This window comes from Amaranthus tricolor, chromosome 17, assembly GCF_026212465.1.
Source record: "Amaranthus tricolor cultivar Red isolate AtriRed21 chromosome 17, ASM2621246v1, whole genome shotgun sequence".
Classification (NCBI taxonomy): Eukaryota; Viridiplantae; Streptophyta; class Magnoliopsida; order Caryophyllales; family Amaranthaceae; genus Amaranthus; species Amaranthus tricolor.
In genome coordinates, this window is record NC_080063.1 from 11,793,740 (window position 1) to 11,814,176 (window position 20,437).

Below are 20,437 nucleotides of genomic sequence, written 5' to 3' on the forward strand. Positions count from 1 at the left end.
AAAGGAAACTCTTATCTCCATTTCTTTCTCGTTCCTTTCCCCCTAAACAAATAAGAATTACTTTATTTTCATTTCTCCTTCCTTCCTCCCCCCATTCTCTTTCTTTTTTTCTTTAAAATTGTTATTTAAACATAGTGTAGAAAAAGAAGACTATGATCATTGTAAAAAAAAAAAAAAAACTAAAATCAGTAAGACAAATTCAAATGAAAAGTATGTAAACTCAGAGAGTAGGGAAAGTACTTCTTTATCCTAAAAATGAGCCTCAATTCATGTTTTTGCCTATATTATTAATATGTTTTATTTCTATTTTTGACTATAATTTTTATTTTCTCATTAATTTCTCATCTGCACATTTAATTTATATTTTTATTTTATTTATACTTTTCTCACACTTTCTCATAATATGCTTTTCTATTTCATTACACTTGCTATGTTTTTTTACGCAATTCAACGCATTATTTTGATAATTTATAAGTATATTGCATTATGCATGACAAAAATTATAAAATGTTAGTATTATGAAATTATGCAAATACACGATATAAATAAAATCTCATTTGACTAGATTTTTCTTACGCATTAGCTGCAATATATAAAATAAGTTTGAATGATAAACATTCTCAATAATTATAAAATAACGAGTATTTCAAAGCCAACTATGTATACAGCATACACTTACTTTTTAATTTTAGTTTTTTCACTCAATTTTTTTATTTTCAATTATTTCTAGTTGAGACAATTTCTTTGAAAGTGAGTGAGTAACACTATTGAAAAATAATGATGAAGCCCAAAAATTAATAATATGTGTCATTAATAATAATTGTCTCAATAGTCACAAAACTAATAATATAATCAGCATTTGCAGTAATTGCCCCCCTAAAATATTCAAAGACGTCCTCTCTTGCTTGGATTTGGTTTCACTTAAAATTATTCTTTTGCCCTTCAGATCCAATCAAGAATTCAACATATTACTAATTCATTAACTTGGGTAATTTAGATATTATAGTGTTAGGTTAGGATTAATTTTCAAATAGCTTGCATATTGGTCAAATGATCATCGAAATTTTCAAGTTATTTTATTTAAGCTAAATTATAGAATTTTCAAAAATAGCAAGAAAAAGATAATTCATTCTTTCTGTAAGTATAGGGATAAAGAAAAGATAATATTATCGTTATTATACTTAGTGTATTCTGCCTATAGAAAATTATAATCGACCTGTGAAGAAAAAAAAAAAAAAAACTTATACCATGAACATTTTTTATTAAATAAAAACTTAACACAAATCTTTACACGTACATTAAAATTGATACTATAAAGATAACATTTTTAATTGATCATTCACTTCAAACATATATCGACCACAATGTTAAGTGTCCTTATCAACACTATCGTAGAGATCAAATGAGAAAATTGACATCTAAGTTATTGAACACACAAACGAACAATGCTAAACCCTAAACCAAAATTATACATGTTATGGGGTTAAATAAGTAAACCCATAATTTATCGAGTCAAATCCTAAATCATCTATCTTGGTCTATTAACTTCCTAAAAAAAACTACCCACTTCTCAATGTTACTTACCATTACCACTCATTATGTCTATGATGTCCCTTAATTCACTAATTAAACTCCATTCTACCATTATAAATACATGTTGCAAACATCATTTGCAAAAAAAGCTTTCATTTACTTACCGTTACTCTGCCCAAATTTACATTGACTTACCCAATCACATATTTCTACCATCTCCAAACCTTCTGATAATCATTAATATTGCATTCATTATATTATCATTCCTTGATTTCTGTCTCCACAACTGACTTGAGCGTCGATTAGACTTTTCGGGAGGTCGTCCCTCGAACAAGGCTAACGTGTTGTGGTGCAGGGATTGCAGTTATATCTGCGGAAAGATTACGTCACACTTTCAAATCGTGGACAATTAACTTTTACAATGCTTCATCTTTAGGTGTTATTATAGTGTATTGTACAATCTAGTTTCTTAACCCAAACAATACATAATCCCTAAATCACATAGTTAACCATCTAAATAACAATAAACAATAAACAATAAACGACATAACATGTATATAAGTAAACTTGTACCATTTCAACCCAAATTAGAAAGATCTTAACAACTAAACCCTAAACAACATAGTTAACCATCTAAATAAAACAATGTAGATAAATAAAATTGGCAAGAACAATAATTTATAGCTCTATCATTATAATGTAGTAACAAACAAAGTTGGTTCAATTAGCCTAAAATTCAAACCAAAGTTCAACATGTAATCCTGAAAATCAGGCATAGAACTAAAAAAAATCATACAATCTACAACCCACGGGTCAAAAGCGTTGACTTGCACATATACTTTGTGAGGTTCATTATTTTCAAAACCATATAGTAGTAGGTGGATTAACTCACCAAATATATATGCAAGTCCACAACCCACTATTTTATCGATGTGGGATCTTGTCTCGCATATAAAGTATTTCCAACACTCCCCCTCACACGTGAGCCACATCATACCAGGAACCACCTTCAGCTCTGATACCATATTAGCCCATGACAATTCGTCACATAATCTCACCGTAGCCCACGCATGTGGACACGAGACACCTGTGGGCTTGGGCCCACAAACCCACGGGCCAAGAGCGTTGACTTGCTCATACACTTGGTGAAGTTTATTGTTTTCCAAAACCATATGGTAGTAGGAGGATTAACTCGCCCAATATATATACAAGTCTACAATACAATATATTATCGATGTTTATTTCACATTTAATGTATTTCCCAACATTTTCATGTCAATAATTGTTCAATTCATTATATCGTTGGTGGCAATTTTAGGTGTAAATAATTTGAGAACTAAAATTTAAGTAGTATTGGTTAAGGAATTTGAGTTTATTACCATATACTTTGACAAAAAAAATTATATGTTCCTTTAAATTTAATATGTTAAGTCAACACTATAAATAATAGTGACAATTGTAACGTTTAAGGTATCAATATCATGTTTTATCAAATATTACCAAAACATTTTGGTGACACTTATAGAATGTATTTAAATTAAAATTGAAATATTAGGATAATACTCTAATAATAATGACATTTTAATAAAGTGTCAAAAATATAGTACGTCACAAAACTTTTTTATATTGCAAATTCAATAAAACAATATTTTTTGATAATATACTTCTAGACGGTTCCGTTAAAATTGCTATATTTAAGTCTTAGTATCACAATGTATTTTATTTGCGGAATATAGCAATATGGGGTAAAATTGTCTTTTTATCCGAAAGTGTCCACTACCCCACACTACAGTACTGGTTGAATGTGCCCAGGGTCCAAGACTATACCCAAAAAAATAGCATCTTTGATTCTTGAAAGAAGAGAATTGCCCAAAATATTTTATAAAAAAGGAAAGAAAATTTTAAAGTGAAAAAAGAGGGTAATAACTAATAAGTGCCAAAAACATCACCATTAGCAAATACTAGCAAAATGATGAATTTGAATGGCATGGTTACTTACTTACTTTAATGGACATCAACTGAACCCACAGCTGCTCTATTGTCCCTCTTTCTCTCTCTAAATCTCCACTCTTTATTGGTATTTTCTCTCTCTTCCTTATTACAAGGCATGCTCTTCCTCTCTCTACCTTTCTTTCATTTGTTTCTCCCTCAAAAAACTCACCTTTTTGGGTCAAATTATTGCTATAGATTAGTACTACTACTCCTTTTCCTGCTTGCCTGTGTAATGTTCTTCTGATGAAATATATACAGTTTTTGGGAGCTTTGTTGATTGGTTACTCAAGTGGGTTCTCTTGTTGATTAATCTTACAAGGGTATTTAGAATACTTAATAATGGCTTGAAGCTCAAGATATTGAATGAAATTATTTTATTTATTGGTGCTTTTGTTGGGTTTTTCTTTTGGTTCACTTCTGTGGAGTGTGAGATCTAAGGTGGGGTATACACTGTTGTTGAAAGCACATAATGGGACTCTTTTTTCTGGCTTGGAATGCAAGTGTAATTAAAGGTAATCCCTTTTGATTTGTGCTAATGTTTGTTTGCTAAGATTTATTAAGTGAGTCCTTGTAGATTGTAAAAACCCTTAAAGATCATTTCTTTTTAGATTCATTGATCTAGCTTAATCATTGTTCCTACTCTGAAGATTGAATTTTTTTATCTAATGGAAGCTCTGAGTTAAAATTGGTGTCTGGCATTTTCTATTTGTTTCTGGGTTCTTGAGAAAAAATGAGTCTTGGATTGTTTGTTTCACAAATGGAGCATACAATGGTACTGTAAGTTTAAGTGAAGGGTTGTTTGCAAAATCTTCTGTCTTTGCATGATGCTGGTGTTTTCTTGGTTGCTTGATTTTTGCTTGTTTAGGGCATTACCTCAGTAAGAGAAAAGTAAATGCATTTTCACTTGAATAAGGGTAATTATTCTCTCAAATGAAAAGTATATAAATGATAATAGACAATCCATAATTTACTCTTGTTTACTTTGGGGATTTTGGCAAAATAGTTTGTTGAGCAATGTTAGCATATTTAGCTATTGATAGATTGGTTGGGTGTGGTAAATAGCTGGTTGAAACAGTTTGTTGTTATGAATCAAGTCAATCAACTAATTGACAAGTTGCTCGCATCAGCGTGTTCAAAATAAAATTGTCAAATAAGTTGGTAAAATCAACTGCTTTAATCAGCTATTAGCTAAGAGTCGTTTGCCCAACACTCCTTTTGTTTCAATGTTATTTTGGCAAAGTAGTTTGTTGAGCAATGTTAGCTTATTTAGCCACAGATAGATTGGTTGGGTGTGGTAAATAGCTGGTTGAAACAACTTGTCATTATAAATCAACTAATTTACAATAAGTTGCTCCCATCGGCGTGTTCAAAATCAGATTATCAAATTAGTTGGTAAAATCAGCCACTCCAATAAGCTATTAGCTAAGAGCGGTTTGCCAAACACCCATTTGTTTCAATGTTATTGATTATAATGTGCCCACAAAATTTGTCAGTTTTACTGCAGATTCTGGATCCTAGTGTGCATTTTAACTGATTCTGATTGTGAATTTATTTTTTCTTGCAGAATTTTAGTTGTCTTAATGGGTGTAAATATGGAGTTGGAATTTGATAAATACTGCAAAGTAGGTCGAAGTCCTCGAACCGTTCTATCCGTACCACATCCTGAGAAAAAAGGCGAGCGTAGGAGTAGAAAAGGAAGACACAGTTCCAAGAATGATGGTTATGATTTAATAAGTTTGGAAGGAGAAGGATTTACCGAAATTAAGTTTCGGAATTATCGAAGTGTTTCCTGTAAGAATCTTCCATCGGAGAATGTTGAATTAGAATGCAATGAAGTCCCGAGGAGACGTGGTTCTGTTTATCAGAGCACCACTGAGAGGAATTCTAGAAGGTCAGAAACTCGTGGTGGTAGAAAAAAAGTCGAGTTTTCACTCGATAGTGAGGCACCCTTTTCTTTTAGTATTCTTGATTCGATTTGTGGGTCGGATGAGGAAGCTGAGCTCGATCAAAAGAGATCATCAATAATGTCTTCTGACGCAGTTTCTTCCACGAAGCTTCCTAAACAGCCGTGTAGTATGGATTTGAAAGAAAGGCCAACCAATTGTGGATCGTCTGCTGAGAGAGATTTGATGGATAATCGGAAGTTCATTTGTGAACAAGTTAAGGGTCCGTCAAATAACGGTAATGTCCTCAAGGAGAGAGATTCACTCGCCTTAAACAAGTCTCTATCTGCTAAGCTTGCAATTCCACATTCCCCGACTCATTCAGAAGGGGATAGTACGAAAGGAAGCCCTAAAACCCGTTTGAAAAAAATGTTCGATCCTTTTACGAAATCTAAATCTCAGCGAACGCCTTCAAATGATGCCAAATCATTGAGCCTAGGAGATATGGGGAAAACTAAAACTCTACGAAAATCCTTGTTACATGATTTTTCAAGTGTTGTACCAAATGTAGAGATTGGAACCCTTCCTTTGACAAAAGTGCGACAGCAGGCTGTCGAGCCATGCTCACCTGCCCATCTTAGAGGCAATCTCAAGATGGAACAGAAGCATGGAGTGCCATATTTCGAGTTCTCGATGGCACACTTGGAAGATTTGTTTGTGGCCAAAACATGGAAGGCCGAAAATGCACTTAATTGGGTGTATACTTTTCATTCTGTTCAAGGAAGGAAGAGAAGTAATGCAAGTGGGTGGGGAATGAAGTACATTGATAAAGATTCTCTAATGGTTGGGCAAATGCAGGTTTCATGCTATCTTTGTTCAGAGATTAGAGGTGGCGGTGATTTTAGTAACTCGATGATGACCGAGTTTGTGTTGTACGATATTGGTCATGCAAGAAGAAATATTACTGCTGATGAAGATACTAACTGCAACGAAAATCCTCCCAAGGTTTTCGATGCTTCAAATGATAGGTCGTCAGAAGGAAACATCGAGTTGGATGATTTATTTGATCTTTCAAAGCCGAAACAGCCTACAACGAGTGACCATCATGGTTTGGATAACTCGTCACCTTACCCATGGGCACCGAATGATTTGCGACCGAGCTTTGAAGCTGCAGCTGTTGTGGTTCAAGCTCCTTTTGAGAAAAGGGAAAGCTTAAAGTACAGAAAAGGGGATAAGCTTAGTGAGCAGGTTACGAAGGACACACGTGACGATAGTAACCAAGTTAAGATCAATGTAGTGACCCCAATGGGAAACCATGGGTTGCCGACTAGTGGTGAAAGTAGAGGACCTTCTCCGTTGCTCGATAGATGGAGGCTCGGTGGAGGGTGTGATTGCGGTGGATGGGATATTGGTTGCCCACTTCTTGTCTTTGGGAATCCAACGAAATGCACGGATGAGCATTCCCATTTGAAAAAGGATGACCCTCTAAAACTTTATGTTCAGGTATAATTTTCTCTTATGGAAAAAACTTGGGACTTCTCTCAGTTCATAGTATATTGTTACAAGTCTTTCATTGGCTTTTTACTTGCTATAGTAGATCTTTAAAAGTGATTTTAATTTTTGCCCTTTAAATTTGATGAGGGCATCCAAAATACCCTTGTGTAGATCTTAGTTTAAAAAGTGCGCCTCGCTTTGCGCCTTGTGCGCCTCGAGCTCAGTCTCGGCTGAAAATGCCTCCACTAGGTGAGGCAAAGGCCACTACAAGAGGTGTGTGCTTTGGGGGCCTCAATGCGCTTCACACCTTGTGCGTCTGGTGCGCCTCCTTGTTGGGTTCGGTTATTAACTTATGCTTGTTCGTTTTAAAAAAGAAGTAATATCGAAACCCAAATTTACTTGATTATGGAGTTTAAAAAACCGTTGCTTTAAGAAAAACAAAAAGCATTTAAAGAAGAAAATGACTTTTGCAATTCTTTGTACTCTTATTGTAACAGTTTTGTGTTAAAGTGGTATTTACCGCAAGATTAATAAATGTTTTCAAGCTTGTTGATACTAAAATATGAATATCATGTTGTTTGATTTATGTTTTAAAATTGATTTTTAAGCTTTAGCGAAAAAGTACGCTTCACATACAAAAAGCTTACGCCTTCGCCTTGCGCTTTGCGCCTAGGCGTTAAGGGCCTTTAGCAACTCGGTGCACCTTGCGCTTTTTAAAATTAAGGTGTAGATCACCACAAAAGTGGCGTACTTTCTCCCTTGATAAATGTAAGAAGAGTATTCCTTCACTAGTGAATTTTTTTGGCCAAGCATAAGCATTGATTAGCCGAAAGAAAGATGGATGGAGTACATAGATATAATGTATAGCTGAATCACGGATACCTTAGTTGTTTTTGTTTCACTTTGATGTCGTTTAATCAAATTCAATTTTCGTTTTATAGGGAGGAAAAGAAAACATGCCAGCTTTGACGATATCAATCACCGAGAAAGGGAAATATGCTGTCGACTTCCATGCACAACTATCCGTTTTACAGGCTTTTGCTGTCTGTGTTGCTATTATGCACACAACAGACGCTTCAAGCCTGGTCGAGCAAGAGAAAAGCAAGGAGTTGTTGCAATGTAGCTCCGTAAAAGTCCTGGTTGAGGATGAAGTGAAAATATTGATAGAAGCTGTTACGGAGGAGGAAAAGAAGAAAGCTGCGAAGCGAGCAGGACAAAATCAGCCATCTTTTGTGCTCAATCCACCCTTTTCTCCTATTGCCCGAGTTTAGCTCAGCCAGTTTTATCGGCGAAACTCCAAGTAGTTTGATATTGGATGAACGGTAAAACTCCAACGATCAACTGAAAGCGGAGAATAAGAGTCGAAAAAGAAACATTCTGTCCATATTTGGTAGTTCATAGCAGGGGTTAGCATCGTGTGATCGGTTTAGGTGCAGAATAGCAAGGTTTTTGCTGTTTTGGACTCTTTTTTTGCATCTGTTCATCATTTACATTCAATTTTTGTAATTTATATGGGAAGCTAGAGGGAGAGATTAGTTAAATGTAGCTAAAACAAAAACTTTTGTATTTTAGCAAATCTGTATTGCAAATAATATAATAAAATCTTCTAGTGAAGTAATTTCATGCACAGTGAATTCTGCTTTGAGTCCTTGATCATGCCATTATGGCTTCCTTCTGCTTTTTTCTCTTCTGTATGTATGATGGATGCATGGTGTCGAGTCCAATCTCTCGGGATTAAGGTTCCTGACTCCCGAGTTTTAACCATAGTGAGAAAACGCGGTAACGGTGGCGATTACAGTAACGAAACGATGATGCGGTAACAAGAGTGATGCGGTTATCGTAACGCCTAAATATCAGTCGTATTATAAGATATCCTTTGATACGGTCCAAAATGAGGTTTTTAACACCTTTACAACGCAAGAAATATCAGTTCATTTGTTTTGAAAACCGACGCGATACGTTCTTATTTTTACACAGGTCTTGACTTTCTTTTCGTGACTTGGAAGCAAAACTGATGTTACATCAGCTGCAAGTTTGATTTGTTGGTGGGTTTCAAGTACTTCTTTAACAAAGGTGAATTTCTTATTAAATAGTCATATTTTATTTATCCTATTTTATATTTCTCTTTGTTTTCTATTTGGAAGGAGTACGAGTATGATACATCCGCTATCTTCTTCCCTTTTTAGATTTCGACTTATGAAAAATATTGAGTTGATGACTATAACTATGATTATATTCCTTAACCTTAAAAATATTTGGTGATAAAATGAGTTCCTGATTTTTTATTTTCTTTTTTGTTGTTTGTTTTAAGAAGAGTATTAAAATAGAAAATTCGTGTCAATGATTTTCATCATTTTTTAAACATTTTTCTTCAAAACTAGAAGAAAACCAAATTTCCTTGTACTCACAAGTGAAGATAATATAAAATTAGCATTTTTCATTGAATAATTTTCATGAAAAATAGTTAAGAAAATAATATTTTTCATACCAAACAACCTCTAAAGTGAACATGAATTGCTGAATCTCGCATACACAACCAAAATGGTTAAATTACCGTAAATATAGCTAAAAAGCATATCAAAAATCAAAATGAGCCTAAATGTTTCATTTTGCAAAATAGATTTAAATATTATAATAGAAGTTATTTTAGGGGAAGTAATATACTATGATTATTTAAAAGATAAGCAGTCTATTATCTATGTGGAAGAAGATTTCATTACCTGCCCAGATTAGTATTTTGATCAAGAATTAAACGAAGGTAATGCAACTCGACAGAATTGCAACTAATCGAACACATAAAACTCAATCCGTCTTTCGTCAAAAAATATAAGTGCGATACCTCTAATTAAGCTTTTAGAAAAAAAGATTGATAGACTACTCATATCAACAATGTACATCTTTTCATAGGAGCCCATTTGCTAAGAACTTTACAGTTAAGCGTGTTTGGTGGGGAGCGATCTTAAGATGGCTGTCCTCCTGGGAAGTTTTTCCAGGCGCGCACGAGTGAGGTTAAAGTGCGCAGGAAAGACTTGTGTTGATCTGTAGGGCCAGTCTACAGTTTTCATTAGTAGTCACCGGTGGTCCGTTGGGCCGGGATGTTACAATAAGTGTATAAGCCGAGTTCTCAGAGTTATACACTTTGTAAAGAATCTACTTATATACAGTAAAATAGCTTAGGATATATTTGTGAGTTGAAGTACATGTATAAGCAAAAAAGAGTGTACAACGCTCCTAAACAAAATAATCGAACGAATAGATAGACAAATCTTGTAAAACTAATCTATAATTGATAATAATGGATCATCTTCACTGTCCTGTTTATGATGCAGCGTCTCGGCTTTACGTTGGCGAAGCTCCAATGATAAGAAACTCTTGAAAAATTCGTATGACGCAAAAAACAATGCTCCTTGGGACATACACATAGCAAGTCGGGGAATCAAACCCCTAATAACAAAAATGGTAATATTTGATCAGAAATTTCCAATCAATCTATTTATTTATATCTATTACTAAAACAAAACACGAATGACATCATCACTTTTTAAAATTGCTTAGATGTCACAACTTCAACAAAAGTTTTCCCTCTAAAACTCAATAATGATGTCATTGTAATTATGACTAATATTTATATCTTTAACTTTACTACTTTGTAATTATGACTATAATATTATTCATATTGATTGATTTTTTACTTTTTAGGTTAAATACGTATATTATTTAATGTATTAGAAAACCATCTATTTTATTTCTTTTTTTTCAATTATTTATAAAATCTTTTCAATTTTATTATTAAATGATTACAAAATCTTAGTTTATACAAATATGTTAGAAATTTTAATAAAACCGTACATCACACGAGCATTATCTAGTAATAAACAAATTTTAAAGTCAAGAGTAGAGAATTATGGGTTGGCCTAGTGGTTGAAGGCTTTCGTTTTCACTAGAGGTGTTCAAAACAGACCCAACAACCCGATATTCACCCAACTTCGTAACTGAGACCCCACATAAAAATGGATTTACAATTACGTAAAAACCAATATGAACACCAAACCCGATTTTGAACCGACCCGAAGCGCATGATCTGAAATCAACCCGATGACCCTAATGAATACCTCTAACTTTCACCCTTGTAATTAAAGTTTGATTCTCACTACTTTCAAGAAAAATTAATATCCCATTCCCCTTGCCTGTAGGGGATTCTCCACCTTATCCGAAAAAAAGCCAAGAGAGAAAGGTTGAGTTTCTAAAGCAAAGAAACCTCTCCAACATCTTATAGGTACGTACTTTTCTTTAGGTTGTGCTATTTTGTGTTTCTACTTTGTATAGACAATAGCCACTAACTTAAGCACATAATGGTTTTGCTTATTCTACAAGTCAAAGTTTTGAAATTAAAAATAATTAACCTACAAAAGCTAAGGAATGAAAAGATTCAACATAACATCTGTGAATAGGACAATTAGATTGTTAAATAAATTAATCTGTGCTTTTTGAGCATGATTAATGATTATTAAAACACTAAATAGGACACTCAAAAGGTTGAGCCCACCACAAGACGATCCATTTCCTCTTTAAACCCTTACAAGTTGCCAAAAAGAAAATTGTTCAGAAAACAGTACCTGTAAAGACCTCTAATACCTTCATGCTCTTGTATATCTTGAAGGGCGTTAAGAATGCTATCATATCTTCGTATAGAACCAGGCATCTGCTTCAATAAATTTATACGTCACAACTCACAACCCAATGGATTATAGTATAAAGTACCACAAGAGTACAAGGAAAACAATCAAAGTATCATACAGGTTGTTTTAGTTACATGGAGAGAGTAGAGAAAGTTTAAAACACAACTTCATGAGCCCAAAAAGTTGCACATATTGCCCATTAGCCTTATTTTAATATTTTATGCAGTGAAGTGTGTTGTGAACATAGAAAAAAAATCATCAATGCCGTAGCGATTGCATTTACAGCCCGTTTGGTTAATGGTACCAAATGGTGGTAATGGAAATGATTTATAGTGTAAAATCTCTTAAAAGTTCCATGTCATTCCCGTAGTGATGAAATTTTGGTCAAAAAAAAGTTTTTTATTCACAAATTTCCATTACCACTTAATACCACCTCCCCCAATGGTAATGCATTGGAATGAAATTTATGAAGAAAATAAGATAACCGAAGTTGGACAAGCATGACCATCAAAATAGCCAAGAGATTTTTCAACCAAAATTACACTAGTTTCCATTCTCATTACCACCGTTTATTACCACCTACCAAACGGTCCGTAACAGTCGCCACACCTCGCAAGGTAGCGGTTTCTGCGTTACCGGCTAGGTTATAAGATGAAAGGTTGCCCAACTGTTCTGTCTTGTGCCATAGACTAAAAGAAGTTATCACTACTAAAATAGTCGTACTGGACAATAGGATCCAAACCCACATCAGATACCCGTACCCGACTCCAAGTAACATAGCAAAAAACATAAATAGTCAACAAACCTGAGTCTGTAACTTTGTTTTCACAACATCAAATGGAGTAGAAAACAAAGCAGCAGTAGATCCAGCCAGTCCTCCACATAACAGCTATATAAGGTTTTCAGAACGAAGAAGTTAATGAACCATCAACCACGTACATATTATACGAACAGAAATAGGTAGAGCGTTTTCATAGCTAATGTATTGATACTCTTGATCAAATGTAACTGTTCAAAAACACTATTCAAGTTTACTGAACACTAAAAAGCAATGCGCTTAAGAAGCTTCACAAGGACATCATATTTATACATGCAAACAGATAAAAACAAACCGTTTGCAAAGTGCTCGGCTGGTCATCAGGAGATTGTGAAGACATGAGCATGCGCTTCAAGCTTTCATATGTGTAGAACTGCAAAGAGAAGCATAAAACCATTTATGAGTTGACTTCTTAGAGTTTAAACCTTGTATAACTGAAGCGTAAATTGTAAGAAATTTTGAGTTGACAAAAGGTCTAACTTTGATGATCGAATGTGGTACATTCCTGCAGAGTACAGCTCCCCAACCCGCATAAAGAGATCGTAGACCTCCCACCTCAGTAATTCTCTGCACTGCACTCCTGGAAATAACCATACAGCATATAAGTTTTATTTTCCAAAATTCAGGTTCTGAGATGTACAAACCAAACACGAACATCTTGGATAACAGTTACTTGTGTTGCTTTAAACTTTCAAAGTGCTTCATTGCAACTAGAGCAACAGAAGTACAGAACTCAAAGCTTTGAATACTGCCTGACCCGATTACAACTTCCACTCCACTCTTTGGGATCTTCCAGTTGTCCAAAAATGAAATAAGATATGTATGAGGATTGAGGAAGTACAAAATAACGTTAGGACATGTAGGGGAGCGTCTAGAGATTTTCCGATCACGATTGGTTTTTATGGTGCATGTTGTTTGGTGATGATATCATATTAATGGACGAAACTAGAGATATGGGTTCAATGCTAAGTAAGAGATGCGAAAGAAGACATCATCATCAAAAGATTTAAACTAAGTCGAAGTAAGACAATGTATATAGAATGTTGTTTAGGCACGGAATATTATAGTCGAGGCGCTGTAAAGCAAGATAGGAAGGAGTTCATTCCAAGTGACTGTTTCAACTTTCAAGTATATTGGATCAAATTTTCACAAGAGCGAAAATATTGACAAAATTTTCACACTAACGAAAATATTTATCAAGCCGTAATGCATGAATTTAGTGCAGGTAGTTCAAGTGGAAAGTTGCAACAGAAATATTATGCAACTGCGGTGTGTCACTAAGGTTGAAGAGAAAATTCTATCAAGTGCCATTAAAGCAACACTATTATACACATCATGGATTTATATATCGTTGTACGAAAATGGAGTTCATTGCGATATGTATGTTAAAATGGAAGGGTGGACATACCCTAATAGATATAATTTGAAATGAAAACATCAGGAAGGGTCTTGAAACCGTAAACAATAAAACGAAGATGAGAGAAAATTTGAGTCGGTTTGATCATGTACAAAGAAGACTGAAAAAACAAGTTAGAAAAATGGAAGGTCGGAACTTCAAAGAGCTTACAAAACGAAGAGGTATGCCGAAAATTTTTTTGATAACAGGAGGAAAATAAAAGAATGCAATTTGCAAGGGCATATGATAATAGATAGTAATGAATAGAAAAGAAGAATACAAGTGGATGATCATTGGATGCGAATTCTTGGTTGTAGATTAATAGGAGTATTAGATATTGAAAAATAAAGTATAATCTTTGTTAGCGACGTATATCTCTCACATTGATTTAGTTTGATTTATATAGTCAAACTCACATTGGTGGGATAATAAGGCTTTTGAAGTGTCGTATTGCTTCACCCTTTGCAAAATTCATTAATGTGTTTGGAACCTAAAGAAAGGTCTTGAAGTCGTTGATATTAAGACAATGAGAGAACATAATTTGAGTTGGTCGAGTGCAAAGAAGACGGCGAAATACACCAATTAGAGGACTAGAAAGGTTGGAACATTGAGTAACTTGGAAGAAGAAGTGGTAGGTCAACGATGACATGGATAACTTGAATGAGAATGACATGAAAGATAACAATATATAGAAGTATAAGACATAAATAGGAATGAATGGACAAGTGGAATATATTCGGGTAATCATTCAAATTGATTTTCTAAGTTATTCGATAGGATTGTAAAGTATGATCTTTGTTAACGATGATCTTTCACATTGATTTGTTTTGGTTCATGTAACCGGCCATATATGTCGGGATTAAAACTATGACATTGTTGTGTGTGAAACTCTAAGGATTAAATTGAATGGAAGATGATAGATGTACAAATGTACAAGCTCAGCAATGAACCATGTATTTGATTTATATAACGGGACAAGGTAAATACGACAAAATATGCCCAATAATTATATTTTTGTAGTAGATATTACTTTTCACTTCAGATAAGCTATTAAAGCATCACTGAATCGTACGTCAAGCAACCAAATGCACAGTGCTTTTGGAAACCCCAAGATCAAGACTAAAGGAGCAAATAAATTAAAACAGAAACACAAGACAGGAACAGTTGTAGAATACCAGCAGTTTCGATACTCTGAATTGACTTGCATCTGCTGCTTAATACGCTCACTCGGAGTGAACACAAATGATGTAGCAATACTAGCACAAGCACCAGCAGTGCAATGTGCAACAGAGTAATATTCCTGCTAGCAATAAATTAGTGGAGTTTACATGAGAAAACTACGATAAGAAACCATTATTGTAAATGACGCTCGTATAGCATTGAAGTGAACACACAAGGCTAAAATTTTCTGTCGAACTCAAGGCACAGTATGCTATAGAGAGGAAACAAAACGATTCATACCAGAGGCTGCGAATTTTAAGCAGACAGAACTTTAATTCTCATTGAAATTGAACATATATTGAAATTCATGGAGGTACAAACCTTTCTAAGAGATGGAAGCAAGAATTCTTTCACAGATTCATATGTGAAGGTATAGATAGCTGAAATAGGAGCAGATGTCGTGATGTTGCTAGTTATTCCACGATATAGTCCAGGTAATCCTGAAATAGATTCAGACCCATATGAGAGGCCATAATTTTGACGTAACAAAAAAGTGAAAGACTACCAAAGCTATATGCTTCCAAAAATCCACCCATGGCTGAACCAAAACCTCACCTAAAACCTATGTTACTCGGACTCTTCATTTTGCTTCACGTACCTGTGTCCGATTCTTTATCCTTGGACATTGGTATGGCACTTAGACACTTCATTTTAGGCGTAAAATTGAATATTTATACGTCCGACACTTGGACACATACCAATCACCAACATCAGTACCCGAGTCCAAGTAACACAGCCTAAAACAAATGGACATAACAACGCAACAAAGGTGCATTTAAACTATGTACCTCTCTCAGAAAGTACTGATTGCCATATGTAACAAATAGGCTTTTGCCCAAGTCGACAAGATTGAACAATAGTTTTGACTGTATCTATTGGATGTAAGCACAGACTAACAAATATGCCAGCTAAGGCTCCAGAAACAGCATGCTCTTGTTTGGCTAGTACAGGATCCGGTTTGTTTGTTATAGATGAGCAGTTCTCACTTTGAAGTTGATCTTCAACATGAAATTTCTCTGATTGCCTCAATTCATTATGCAACCGATGATCAGCGTCCACATCGAATTGATTTGGCTCATGAATACAGTCTGGCACCGCAATTTCCACATGACCATCCAGATGACGTTCCAAACTCGTAGTTGTAGACAGACTAGCCGCAAAATCATTATGCCGCATCTCATAAAGAAAACTAGCCCTATACAAAAAGGATTGAGATATTTTTCTTGGTAAAATAACCTTATCAATTCCATCAGAGATTAGATCCTTCAAGTTGGGTGTATCAACGCACATATCAAAATTTCCAGGCCTGACATTGCTTAGACTCATTTCATGGTGACAAGCAGCAGCCTTGGAGATGAAGGCATCGACAGTATTCGTGGCCTCGCTGGATTCTGACATACGATGCTTCGGCCAAACTGAAATTTGGCTCATCCACCCATAACTACTCAGTAAGCTACAAATATTTTCTAGATTAACATGATTCTTCTCCTTCAACCAGATATCGTTCTTGATGAAACTATCATCTTCCTTTTGCCATAAGAAATTCTCAATCAAATGATCATTGTATGGGCTATATTGCACCCTTCGAACTGCTCTTTGGAATTTCAAACTGTGTTGCATGATGCATGAAAAACAGCTAGATGGGTTTACGTCAACATGAAAATATCCTCTGTCTATGAAATCGATTACGCCAAAACTATCATTCCGAACTAAATAATGTGCACCATTATCCTTAACACTGACAGTTCCTGAGGAGCCGAAGCTTTCTTTAGGTTGAAAACGTGAAAGAGAGCGACTAGCACAATCCAATATTTGCCCGACTGTTGATATGAGATCTCTTGTGCTCATAATCTTAGGAGACAGCGATGATAAGTTTTCTCTTTCATGTTTGTTATCGTTTGATGAACTGTTATCAAAACTTCCACCAGAAAAATCAGCAATCTCAAAATAAGGACCTTCAAGTGATTTAGCTCTGAATTTTACTGGTTTTTGGTTGTGAGTGGAAGACTTATTACACTTCACCATGACTTCAACTTTGAAGCAACTGCAAAGGCTCTTTGGCAAGAGAAAACAGAGTATTATGAATAATGATTACAGAAAAAAGGTGCATTACACAGTAAATTACAGGAGTACACGTGTCAAAAATATTTTCTCCTAGATCTTAAAACATCATCGTAATAAACTAAAATAATATACCTTGTCATTATAAACTCAAAAGGATATACAGCATAGCTAACTAATCTCAAACACAACAAATGGGATATGAGAAGACGAGATATCTTGAAGAGCCAAGATGAAGCGTAATAACTTATTATCATGCTCTCATAGAAAACCCTTCTTCCAAAAACCCTCTAGAGCCTCTCCATTGACAAGCCTCCAATTGAATTTCAAACCCATCTTAACGACTTAATTACTTCTTTGCATTCAATGATGAGACTCAACGTCAAGCATAGTGACAAAACAAGACCGCTTCGTATTGTATCGAGTAGTAAAGGTTCAAATTTAGAATAAAATAAGAACCACATCGTAATGATGAAAAAAAATCGTGTTTTAGGTCAGTTCAATCTGTATCACAACGTCTAATTAATATTTGAAAGTACTACAAATGCATCACCAAGACTGTTGTCGGGATCATGACCAAAACTGCATTTACAAACTAAGACATCCACTGCAAAATTTGAGAATCATATCCAATCATCTCAAATTATTCTACATTTTGTAAATTAATTTTCTTTCTCCAATAGAAGTGGGTTCTATATTTGGAACTCACTCTCCCTTTTGAGTACTTCCTACATTGTTGGGACTCCATTATGAGACCCTTTCTATCCTCTTTGGCACTCGTTGGATGTCACATTCACGCCAATAAAGTGGTTCAAACTAATGCCAAAACATGCTTGATGTATGAATGGAAACAAAAAAAGACAGAAGTCTAAGACTTCAGTTAAACACCAATGGCAGTTCGTGTGCCATACAAATATTGAGAAAAACACCGTTAAGAAGCTTAATGTAAAGACTATAGAGGTATAAATTGAACAGCACAAAGTGGCATTCTTTAAGAAAATCCAAGAGAAAGAATAACATAACCATTTTAAGTCTCAAACATGAAAACTTGATATACTAATCAAAACATATTTCTTCCTTGTCCTCTTGATGTACAACTTAAATACTATGTTTAAGAATTTCAGATGGAAACAAAAAAAAAGGGAAGGAGAAGGGATGGAAGGGGAAGGAAGGGGATAAATGATAAGAAAAACTCCCCTTGAGGGAGAGGAAGAGAAAACCTATTTTCTATCAAAATCTATCCACTTTTGACGAGATTTGGTCATCAACAAACTTAAGGGAACTAATCTCTTAAATTCTTTCCTTACAAATTTCACCCCTTCAAATTTGTTATACAAAACAAAGAAAAATATATCCCTACAAATCCCTCACTTTCTTTTTGTTTCAATTCCTTTCGATCCAAACAAAGTGTAAAAGTAACTAGCAACTCCTCTGTCCTATCAGTTTGCTACATTAGGAAAACCAATGTAAGAGCTTTTTATTCAACAAATGTAGCAAAGTGAGAGGGATTGCGGAGTACATTATTCTTGAAGAAGGATATCTCAAACCTTTAATAAATTTGTAGAGAAATTTTGTCAAGTCTAAACTTCAATTCCAACAGGCAAATGAATTTGAAAACCACATGAAAAACACGTTTGACCAAATGCAAACCAGAACTCAAAACAGAGAGAAAGAATAATCAAAAAGTTAAAGTCTTTAATTATCAGAATCATAAATTCACAACTTGAGTTACCTCTCACTCCAATCCCAACTATCAGCATTGATGCAGCAAACCCATCACTGAAATTAGCACCCTGATATAAAGAAATAAATAAACACAAAATCTTCAGACTTCATATTTGCCAAAAAAAAGGAAAACCTTTTGCACCAAATATATAATAGTATAAGAACCCCAATGCCATTTAAACATTACTCCCCCGAGATTGCTAGAATTTGACCTCACAAACTCTCACATTCATATCATAATGTAGTAATCTTGGGTGGATAGAGGAGTACTTATATTTACAGCAACCAAACAAGCCCACCAACACCATATCACAGAAATAGCTAAAAACCAAAAGATTTAAATCAATAACTTGTTGCAAAACATTGTGGCTAGGGGCGTTCAATCGGGTCATCGGGTTGATTTCGGGTCAGTTTGAAATCGAATTTGTGACCATAATTTTCTACATAATTGTAAATCATTCTTGAAGCAGTGTCAAATCTGGTTCCGTAATCGTGTCTGTTTTGAACACTCTCTCATTCATAACACTTGTAAGTTACAAGTACCAATAACATTGTCAAAATGAATAATCTACTAAAATGAATATATTAGTTATTATGAACTTCAAATGCATTAATGTCAGATGATGAGATTTAACAATTTAATTGTATTCAGATAAAGGAATGTAAAAGTTCAAACCTGAATGAAATTGAGTTGCCAGTAGTATTAGAAAGCATCTGCATGATAATGTTGAAACCCATTTCGTTTACTCGGAAATTTTTGGTGGGTTTATGTTAGGGTTCTAAAGAAATAATAATTGAGAAATTGGGCTTGATTAATTGAAAGTGCTGAATAATGGGGAATTTTTTATTTGTGGTATTTGGAATTTTTTTTTGTTTTTCTTTTAGCGGTGGCAAATGGCAATCTACATTATTAAACTTCGTCATTCTTTTTATTTTATCGTCATCTCTTATATATTGAACCTTTAAGATTGTTTCTGATTACTTTTCAAACCTTCAATCTCTAATATTTCTCTACAAATTCTCTCCGAACACTCATTGAACTAAAACAAGCTAAAACTAAAAATCGAATTATAATAGCCAACTAAAATGAGCATCAATATGATTGCAGAATCAATATGATTGTGTTAAAATTTGATACATGTTTACTCTTTTGGTTATATCAAATAGAAAAAACATATAATTCCAATATTTGCGGCATTAAAACCTAGACTTCAAGATCTTTCCAATGATATGTTACATGCCCAATTTCGATAACCGAGCGAAAAATAACGATCGTTTAAAGTTTGTTTGTACTGAAATTTGATACATGTTCAATATTTTGGGCATAACTTTTTATAAAAAAAATCGTATTAATGCAAAGTTTGCGGAATTAGAAATTAGATTTCAAGAGCTTTCCAACGATATATTATATGCCCATTTCTGATAATTAAGCGAGAAATGACAACCGTTTAAAATTTGCAGTGATTTCTAACATTCAGTCGCGTGCGAACGAACCACAGTATGGTCACGTAAAACGCGCGACTCTACCGCGGTCCGGCCGCGCTCGACTGAATGTTAGAATTCACTACAAATTTAAAATAGTCGTCATTTCTCGCTCGATTGTCAGAATTGAGCATATAATATGTCGTTGAAAATT

At 34.5% G+C, this 20,437-nt stretch overlaps 2 protein-coding genes across 4 annotated transcripts; one reads left to right on the forward strand and one right to left on the reverse strand.

Annotated features, from left to right (window-relative positions):
- The first annotated feature begins 3,415 nt into the window (after positions 1–3,415).
- LOC130804860 (uncharacterized) lies at positions 3,416–8,536 on the forward strand. The gene is made up of 3 exons (XM_057669483.1): positions 3,416–4,037; positions 5,090–6,911; positions 7,844–8,536. The coding sequence occupies exons 2-3, from the start codon at positions 5,106–5,108 to the stop codon at positions 8,171–8,173; spliced, it is 2,136 nt and encodes a 711-aa protein (XP_057525466.1). The 5' UTR covers positions 3,416–4,037; positions 5,090–5,105; the 3' UTR covers positions 8,174–8,536.
- A 1,504-nt stretch (positions 8,537–10,040) lies between these two features.
- LOC130804861 (uncharacterized) lies at positions 10,041–19,707 on the reverse strand. 3 transcript variants are annotated; one of them, XM_057669484.1, is made up of 10 exons: positions 19,478–19,707; positions 18,809–18,869; positions 15,804–17,070; positions 15,337–15,455; positions 14,970–15,094; positions 12,879–12,978; positions 12,694–12,771; positions 12,387–12,470; positions 11,519–11,604; positions 10,041–10,346 (listed from the first exon to the last, which is right to left on the reverse strand). In XM_057669484.1, exons 3-10 carry the CDS (start codon positions 17,038–17,040, stop codon positions 10,178–10,180), a joined length of 1,998 nt encoding a protein of 665 aa, XP_057525467.1. In that variant the 5' UTR covers positions 17,041–17,070; positions 18,809–18,869; positions 19,478–19,707; the 3' UTR covers positions 10,041–10,177. The 3 variants fall into 3 exon arrangements, with proteins under 3 accessions (XP_057525467.1, XP_057525468.1, XP_057525469.1); XM_057669485.1 differs by having other exon boundaries at positions 15,804–17,059; positions 19,478–19,647; XM_057669486.1 differs by lacking the exons at positions 10,041–10,346; positions 11,519–11,604; positions 12,387–12,470 and adding an exon at positions 12,509–12,589 and having other exon boundaries at positions 19,478–19,649.
- Positions 19,708–20,437: the final 730 nt, after the last annotated feature.